The sequence below is a fragment of the Merops nubicus genome, unplaced genomic scaffold (assembly GCF_000691845.1).
Source record: "Merops nubicus isolate BGI_N331 unplaced genomic scaffold, ASM69184v1 scaffold1943, whole genome shotgun sequence".
Lineage (NCBI taxonomy): Eukaryota > Metazoa > Chordata > Aves > Coraciiformes > Meropidae > Merops > Merops nubicus.
This window is the reverse complement of record NW_008598036.1, coordinates 1-9,617: the sequence shown is the minus strand read 5'-3', so window position 1 is coordinate 9,617 and position 9,617 is coordinate 1. Positions and strand designations below refer to the sequence as shown.

At 36.9% G+C, this 9,617-nt stretch overlaps 1 protein-coding gene across 1 annotated transcript; it reads right to left on the bottom strand.

Moving 5' to 3' along the window:
• Positions 1-965: 965 nt before the first annotated feature.
• DTWD1 (DTW domain containing 1) lies at positions 966-7,980 on the bottom strand. Its single transcript, XM_008936880.1, has 4 exons — positions 7,704-7,980; positions 6,540-6,683; positions 5,236-5,491; positions 966-1,253 (listed from the first exon to the last, which is right to left on the bottom strand). Exons 1-4 carry the CDS (start codon positions 7,977-7,979, stop codon positions 1,024-1,026), a joined length of 906 nt encoding a protein of 301 aa, XP_008935128.1. The 5' UTR covers position 7,980; the 3' UTR covers positions 966-1,023.
• Positions 7,981-9,617: the final 1,637 nt, after the last annotated feature.

Sequence of the window (9,617 nt, the reverse complement as noted above, 5' to 3'; positions counted from 1 at the left end):
CAGCAGTTCTACACAGACCAGCAAGAACTTCATCAAAGTCTTATTCATGCTGTTCAAATTTGCACTGTTACTGCAAAAGAAAAACCACAGCAGATTCATAGTCTGCATAATTTAAGGAAGTCTTTACTTTGTCTTAGGTCCTGCAAAAAGACCTACATTTTCAGACAATTCCTACAGCACGATGAGCCTCTTCTGCTGCACAGGAATGTGGCATCTACAAAATTTGACTACTATATGCTATAGTGACATTTGTTAAGTTAGCATTCCCAAAAATAATAATGATATTTTATAATAATAATAAACACTTCATGTTTGAAGAAGTCTAAAATTATCCAAGAAGTTGAGAATAATTTTCATATACCTGTATGTGAATGGTCCTATAGAAATCATTCATTGTATGATGACGTTTAAAGAGATTGCTATTTTCTATTACTGGGACAATTTTCCATAATGAATCTTGAAAGTACATAATTTATACTCTATTCACTTAATGTGGTCTTTCATTTTGTACTGGTCCTCATCCTCCCCCCATTAAATACCGTCCTAACATTTTCAATTAGCTTCTGATGTCATGAAAGTGAAATCAGCATTACCAAGTAAAACACAAAGAAAGCACCTGAAACAAAGTATTAATAATAATAAAAAGCTAGCATGGTAATTCCTTTTTAGAGTTAGAGGGATCGCTCCTTATGGCAATAGGAGCCAGGTCCTCCTATACCCACCTTGTGAAATAGTCTCGCTGTGATGAGTGTATCAGGTCTGTAAGTTCAAACACAACAATATTTAGCAAAGCTGTACTGTTTTCACGTAAGTAATTCTAATGAGACACCTTAGCTGAGTAGTTCCACAGCCTCAAGTGTGCAGAACATGAGGTCTGCAGCTTCCTTTTGGGCAAACACTGTAGCCATCAGAGTACAATCTACTTGAAGATTTCAGTTAGATAAAAATAGTTATGTTTGTGTAGCTTATCATTAGGAAAGGAACAAAATAAAACGTGATGTTACTTACCTATAGACAGACGTCTTACTCTTTTCCTGCACAACACTTTGCATTTTTAATCAATGTGTACATAAACGTGAAGAAAAAAAGCAGATTATCATACTGTCCTTTGTAGTTCTCATTCGAAATCTCCTGATGGTAGTCCACTAGGAAATAGTAAATTGCTTCTATTGTGGAAAGGTATGTATCTGGCTTTCCCTTCTGATGACGCCAGAAGCACGTTTTCCTTGTCTTCAACTCAATTTGCAGCAACCCTGTCAAGAAAAAAAAAGGTGACACAGATCAGACAACGTGGAGTGGTGGATGGAATGCCAAATGAGTCGTTAGTTTTGTCTTCTGACTTCACTGCTAGCTTGCTAGATGCCTGCATACACGTAATTTATCTTCCTGTACCTCTATTTTTCATCTGTAAAATGAAGGCAATAATTTTGTCCTCCTTTGTGGACCACTTTGAAATTTGAAAAAGTGATGTAAATTCTAGGTTACAATCCTCATACTTGCAATTAAAACTCAGAGTTTATCCTTTCCTTCATATAGCCTCCCAGCCCTTGATAAACTGCAGGATTTCTTCAGGTGGGAAGAGTGATACCCACACCTACAAAGACTCATCAATGTTCATAAAATTATTAATAAACTTGATATTTTGCAAAGTTGATACCTTTCAAGTGTAAAACAATCCATCAGACTATTAGTTTTGCTGAACTGAGGAATATTTAAGAGCCAGTAACTGCAATCTCACTGGGATTACTCAGGAGTATGAGAGAATCTGGTCATTAATTTTATTAGAAACTAAAAGCATTCCCACTTGAGATTAAAGAAAGAAATTTGGTGTCTATGGCACAGGAAAATCTTTTATCTGCTACAGTTGTTTTATTATTCAGATTAATTTTAAACATGTACCTTTGGTTTTTATGTTCCTTAAGATGGAGAAACTACTTAAAATTAAAATCACTTTAATGTGTAATCACTTTGTAAACAGGACGAAAGTTGGATTATAAAGAACAGCATATACACCTGTCAAGATTAAGCGGATCAGGTTGTAAATTTATCTTTTCCTAAACGCTGAAATCAGATACTAATTGTTTGTCATGGGATGGTTTACTACAAGTAATAGTGTAAATAACAGTATGTTTTAAGAATTGCTTGGAAGCTATGGACAGAAGTTTGGACAATAGCTTCAGTAAGGTCCAAATTTATGAGCACGAACTGGCTTATAGCCCAGCACTTAGAATTCTATACTTTTTACCTTCAAACTGTTTAATTATTTGTAGTATAACTACCAGATGGATTTAGTTGTTTGCTGATGTTACATCCAAGTGAGATTCCAAGTTCTTATTAGTTGTATGTAAGTTGTAAAGTTTACACAGGTGCTGAAGCCTGTCACTTACTCTCAGCCTTCATCACCTCTTTGTCCTTATAGTTTGTATAGTGAATATGGAGATCCACTACTTCCAGAAGTACTAGTGCTGAAAATTTTAAGTAATACGTAATTATGGTTGAATAATAAGTAACAGGTGCTATGGTAGCTAGTAAGAGTCTAAGCTCTTATTGAAATGCCTACTGTTATTTTGATTATACTATTAATTTCCTAAAGAGGTAGCAGCTTGAAAATGTTCCTTCAGGCAAGAGTTCTGCTCCTTTCCTAATCTTTCAGATAGCTAAGGTTCAGGAGTAGCTTAAGGATTTAGGCCAAGGAAGAAAGGGTTTACATATCTTGGATTCACCTTGCTTCTCTTATGGCCCCTGTATCACATCAGAATATATTGTTTTAGTAAGAATGTGGAAAATCATGACAGAACTCCTGGGTTTTTTTTGCATCATGGTATCAAGTGTGAAGAAATGAAAATATGAGATGATGACAAGAGATCTGTCAGAAAGAGAGGACAAGGGGAATTTGCCTCTGAAAACAACTCAGATATCAACAGTGCACAGGAAAAGGCTACTATTGTCTGGCAGCAATGAAAGCAAGCACAGAAACTTTAAAACCAACAACAAAAAAAAAAAAAAAAAAGGGGAAAAAAACCCCTAACCAACCAAAGCAGATGTACGATTCAGCCTTGTGCAAGAGAATGTATAAGTTAATAAAATAAGACATTTGTCTAATACAAACTGGATCAAACTTGCAGGAAAAAAATACCAAAGCAATCTGTTCCTTTAACAACCATGTTGATGTTGCCAATAAACTTCATCACTCATATGAGAAAGTAATCATTACCATTAGAAGCAACTGCTTCCTTTCTGATCTAGTGATCGCTTTTAATGAAGTAATCAATCCTAGACATTACCAACTTTCAAGTGTTTCCTGTCCTTAACACAACTAATTTAGTTTTACTTTCTGAAGATACATTACACCACTTTCCCAAGAAGATACAAAAGTATCTTTTTGGTCCAAGTTCTCTAGGCTTTTTTTATGATTGATGTACTCATTTGCTTCCTCTTGCAGTACAGTTAAACTAGATTTACTGTCTATACAAATGCAGGCCTACAAAATACAAGGCTTCTCTTTATCTTCTCGTGGCTTTGTTAATGTTTCCACCCAGTATTTCTTGTAACTTAATCCTTCTGAATAAGTATGGCAATTACCTTTTAATTTGGAATTATGAACACTCCTTTTTGAACCTCAATAGATGAGGTATATTTTGTTGGGTGATGACTTCATTTGCAGTTGAATTGAAAATTACAACAATTCTCTATTTTTCATGTGTATATAACATAAAAAATTTCATCAGATTTTGCCTAAGGAAACTTTACCCCATTCATCTTGGAAGTCAAAACTGCAGCCTCTAAAAGGAGAATTACCACAACTTATGTGCTTTCTGACAGGTGCTAAGAAAGCAATGAACTGGTTGCATACACTGTTATACCTGCTGCATGGAGGGTAAAATTCTCCCCTGGGTGTGGATAAGAGAGAATGACTTGCATGACACCAGTCACACCTTACAGCAATCCTGGAAGGTGCTCAGGGGAGCAGAGGACTGGAATACAGCTGGAACAAAGATGAAGTTCTAGACAGAGGGAAGGGTCCACCACATCTGCATTCACATGTGGTAACTGGAAACCACTTTAATGCTCCACAGCAACACACATCATGGATTTGGTGCTACTCTGGAGCTGTACATACTGCATAACCTTCCACAGAAATCTTCAGTTCCCCTGGCTGCCTCTTACTTTTCATATTTAAAATAAGTTCCAAATGCTTTACGGTAACTTGCAACATGCAACTATTTTAATCTACAGTAATACTTCTATTTGATAGAGTATCTTTTGTGTTAAACTAAATACTTTGTAACAGGATTTTAATTAGCCAATACATTATACTAACATGTGGGATTCTCAATAAACTGACTAGACAGCAAAGCAACATTCATCTTGCATGTAAGTCTGAAATTCCTTGTAGGGTCCAGAGCAAAGCAGGCACTAGGAAGCAGTAATATATATTACATGAACTTGATAGCCTACCTCCCAGCTAAGTGAACGTTTTTCACTAATGAAAGCATTTTCAAACTCCTATTCATCTCAAAAGAAGTGGAATGTTATTGCTAAATTGTTTTATATTTTGTGGTTTTATTTAGAATACTTAAATGTAAACTTCTTGTAGTGAACCCAAGGCAAAAAAACTCTGCAGAATTACAAATTTCTGCTATCAGAGAAGGGAGGGTATGGAGGCGAAGCAGGCACTTCCCTTTTGTCTGAAAAGGAGTGAGGTCACTGAAGTGACCACAAACCAAAGAACTTTTACTGGAAAAAGAAACCAAGCCATGACATACTTGCACTCTGTCTCCTAGATCTCTCGTTCACCTTCTAGGGGCACATCCAGTGCCACCAGCACGCACAAAAAAGCTCCCATGGGTCTCCTGACAAAGCAGATAGCCACCTGCAAAGGACATCTTTCCAGCTTCCTTCAGAGGTCATTCAAACTACTGTTCTCTTGTCTAACATGGCAGCTTCCATTCTGGGAGACTGAGATTTGTTCCAACTGAGAAATGGGTGAAAGAAAGTTCTTTCTTAAAACTAGTCTTACCATTATGCAAAACAAAATAGATGATGTGAAAAGTAACAGAGCCCTTTGGCACAAGAAGTATTCTACAGCACTGAAAGAGGCTGTTGAATCTTCTGTGTATAAGCAGATAGAGCATTAGGTATACACTTAGGATGCTCAGGTCTGTTGCATAGACATATATTTCCCTTAATAATTTCTGCAGCAATAACATCTCAATATAAACTTTTTTTTTTTACCTTGAAGTCGTTCATCAGTTATTATTTTGTTAGTTTGATTCCAGGTACTGTCAATAAATATTATTTTCTTCAGCCTCGTGCCTTCACTCGTCTTTAGATTTTTTTCTTCTTCAGGTTCTATTTTTGCTCGCTTAAGAAATGGCTCTCTGGAACAGTCATCGTCGTTATCACAAACACCTTTGTTAGTGTACTTTTGGAGGTGGAAAGCAATATCTTTTACTGAAACTGAATTGGGGCCAGGAAATATGAGTGCTATCTAAAGAAAAAGAAGGAAATCCGAGTGTCAATAACATCCAATAAAACACCAGGAATTGTATCAAAGAACAAATTTTCTCCCTGCACCCACAAACATTTAAGTCAGGACAAGATTAAACAGTATCTCTTAAATATTCTTTTGTCTAAAAGAATATAAAGACTGTGTTAAAATAATGAAGAAAGATATTCATTAGACATTTAATAAAATGTAACCCATGCCTCTACCACCAAATCTAATGCTTCTGTAAAAAGAAAAAGCTTTCTTTCAGCCAAGATAGTGGTGTCAGCCCTGAAGAAGTTCAGATTTCACTTGTTATTGCAGTATATGGGGTGGGAAGGCCAGAAAGAATAGTTTCTAATTTCATTCACAAATTTTAGATCAGAAAAAATCATCTCTTCTGCTTTCCTTGATGGATCTTTCCTTGAAGAAAACAACATCTCTATGAGATATGTATATCCTCTTCTTCATGTAGTCAAACAATAATGAGAGCGTTAATTACAACATCAAATGTGTAAGTATTAGATTTCAGATGAATCACACTGTTTAAAATAAGCATATGAATCCAAGTTCATAGCTCCCTTTTTTCAGGCTCTGTGCTGACTGTGATAGACAACAGTTGTATTTTAGCACATTTTTTCTGTAATAGTGAGTGATAAAAATTTTAAGGAAGTTTAAATACTGCAGGTGCATATGATCAGCACAACACTGCTGTTTAACTTGCTAGGTGTTGAATGCTTTTATATGTTCAGGGAAAATATTTCTGATGGTACACAATGAATCAAATTACCCATTATGTAAGGTGGCAAATGCAGGACATTCAAGGTGGTTAGCTGGTCCTACAGTTTCTCTAGGCTACGGAGAACAGAACCACTGTACACTTGTAGGCTCAAGCTTTGACAGAGGGCAAGATGGAGTGATCTGGATTAACAGAATCATGCTTTCTTCCTGCTCCCTCCCAGCAGAGTGCAGTTCCCCTGCAGGGGGGAGTACAGAAGATACCTCTGCATCTCCCCAGCACAAAGCCCAGTTATCTTTAGGAATGTCTTACTTCATGTCTTTTTTCTTTATATTCTGGAATGCAAGGGTATTTATAAATTGTAACATCATCAGGTGCCAGGAGCTTAGCATGAACAGCAGTGCTTTTGCCATCTGTTTCATTTGGGTGTTTAATAATATCAATCTTCAAAGGTAACTACAATAAGGAAACAAAAAACAAGAAAGAAGCAATATTTATGGTCATGTACACAGGTACAAAAACTTACGCAAAATACAGAAAAAACATCCCATAGGCATGTAATTAGACATACTTAACATTTTTTGACCATGTTTTTGTTTTAATAGATTTATAACCACACTTAGAGACAAGGGACAAGAAGCACCTGTTACAACCTCTCAGTTCACAGAAATACCCAAGTATGCAATGAATGCAACTTGGAATGCTGCAGCAGGAGTGTGGTAAAACCTCTAGAAAAAGTATCAACAAGGTACATAAGATGCGGTCTTCATTTGAGCAATATAATGGCCCTAAATGTGAATACTTCTTTGTATTAGGTATTTACCCTATTACAAAAAATGGTAATTTAAATGAAAATAAACCTAAATCTACTAGGTAAAATTTACAAGTATTTCTAAAGAATTTTCAAAACACTTTCAAACTACAGACTGTCTTCAAAATGCATTTTAGTTCCTAGGTGATTTTGCAAAACATCTCAGTCCTCTGTTGTTTTCCCAAGTATTTTAGCTGAAAGGCACTGTGCTTTTTATTCTTTATTTACATTTTAAGAGTGGTTATCTGAATTATACAGCCATGACATTTAGGAAAATTCATGGCATAGTTATGAACAAATCATATTTTCTGTTCACAAAATACTCTGTTTTGGCCAGAGTTCTTAAGAACTGAAGAATGAACATAAGTGTGCTGTAAGAAAATGTCAGAATTATGTGAAAACCGCAATTTACATGAGAAGCTGAGTCACTTCGTACATACATAAATGTTTGAGAGGACTGGCACATTGTCAGCATTTCTACATGTAATTCCTCAAATAAGAACAATAATTTTATCCAACTGTAATTTATTCATGCTTATAGCTGTGTAAAGATGAGCATCCTAAAGAATGAATCAGAAAAGATACGGTCACAGATGGACTGTTGCCTGTACCCAGTAACTGAAAGGCACAAGAATATTGTTAAAAAATCTGTAAGAAATATTAACCTTCACAGTTGGAATTTCTTTGGGAGGGACAGTTTCAACAGGAACAAAGCATGTATAACAGTAAAACATCCTCGAACTACTGCATCGGGGGCATTTTGATCTCCCACTCTTTTTGGCCTTTTCAAGTACTTCCTGCGATGCTAACTGTAATTGTCGAAGTGGAAAATCTTGAAATGATGATGGAGTCTGCAATTCTAGACCTTCCAAGGAGTCAGTATTTCTTTTTGGTCCTTGAGACTTTTCTTCATTTAAAAGTGTAGATGAATTTAAAGACATGGTTAGCTGAAAGAGACAATATGTTGTAGACGTTAAATAAAAATCCAAAATACTATGAATATTATTGGAGATGATTCTGCATGATCCTATTCAGCAAAAAATATGCATCAAAGAAAATATTTCCTATAACAGAATAACAAAATAATCTGATTCAGTTGTTATGGCACTGGTAACACATTGGCAGACATCATTTACCTGGATAATCAGTTCCATTAGCCTTCAGCATGACTACTGACAATGAATTAAATGTCTACAGGGCAGAAATCCCTAAGAGAAAAGTTAGTCATACAAATTCAGATCTCCATCCTGAAATTTATTGTGTGTAGGCGAACCAAACTACCTGAAAGAAAGCCCTGTTGACAGAACATTGTGAAATAAAAGAAATCATCCAGGAGTAAGGCTAGAGGCTGAAAAATTAGCCTCAAGGTCTAAACCCCAGCATTGGTGCTCCATACACCAGATAGTAAGAGCTCACACAGTCTAGACTCATTCTGCAAGTCTGTATGTATTTAGCAATGTGGGTGGATTTTTTTCAGGCTTTCTTCAGGATAGATGTTGTCTCATCCTCTGCAGCTGGCATAAAATTTTTCACTGTGTACTCTAAGTAAGGTACCAGGAACATGACTGTGTGCCCAGGCCTGCTCCAGACAGAAGCAGTGTTGCAGTGTGCAGAGGTGTGTAGTCACAATTTTAGTGAAACCTTTGTGACTGGGTCACTTGGGGTCCTCTCTGGTCTTCAAAGCAGCTCCCAGTCAGAAGCCTGCACAGCCTGCAGCAGTTATAAACTTCCCTTTGCATCTGTGCTGCCTCACTTAAAATGAAAAAAAGTAATTCTTGGTATTTGCTTTCAGTTAATCTAGGTTTACTTTTTCATGTCGGGGATCACACTTGCTAAATGATGCAACAGAACAGTCATGTTTAACTAAAACAAACAATAGTTCCTGATATGTGACCCAAAAGGGTTTAAATAAAACCAAGTGTAATTTAATTGAAGAATAACAAAACCAAAATACTTGGCTACCTTTCCAATAAAAACTTAATCTCAGAAACCTTCGTTGCTATTTTCTGTTACAATTACTCATGCATCCTACGTTACCTTCTCTCCCGCTGACAAGTTAACTTTTGTAAGGTCTGGGCTGTCCATTTAGATAAACACAATCTAACATTCCTACAAATTTTATAGTGCAATTTGCTAAGCAGTTCTGAGACAGAGCTGATACACCCTACGCCTTAGCCGAGCCCCTGCTACTATCAAGTTTCCTCAAGAAGCAAGGAGGGGAGAGGGGCCCTGTGATTTGCCATGCATTCCCCGCCTGCAAACCGATTCTTGCCCGGGTAATGCCTTGTGGCACCGTGGCGTCCACTGCGGCACCCCGAAGCGCTTTTGTTACCCACACCGACAAGGGACACGCTGCTCTAACAGCACAGGCATCCTTTGTGGTCTCAAAATAATAGCTGTTCCCGAAGTTACAGCAGGATACGCACTGTTATGTTTTTCAAAAAAAGACAGCAACAGAGTTCACCCAACCTGAAAGATCCAAATCTCGACTCAGGCGCAGAAATCTAAGACTGTTACTATAACCGCTCCATCTGTATGCAGGTAAAGGGCTGCTGCCGGAGGGCACCCGCCACGTTCCA

What these genes read in the sequence shown, in the direction of transcription:
- DTWD1 (XM_008936880.1), bottom strand. Translation starts at nt 7,979, where the DNA reads ATGTCTTTAAATTCATCTACACTTTTAAATGAAGAAAAGTCTCAAGGA. An exon ending in ATAAAGAAAAAAGACATGAA is followed by an intron (nt 5,492 to 6,539) that starts GTAAGACATTCC and finishes CTTTTTCTTTAG; the next exon opens with ATAGCACTCATATTTCCTGG. An exon ending in AACTGATGAACGACTTCAAG is followed by an intron (nt 1,254 to 5,235) that starts GTAAAAAAAAAA and finishes TTTTCTTGACAG; the next exon opens with GGTTGCTGCAAATTGAGTTG.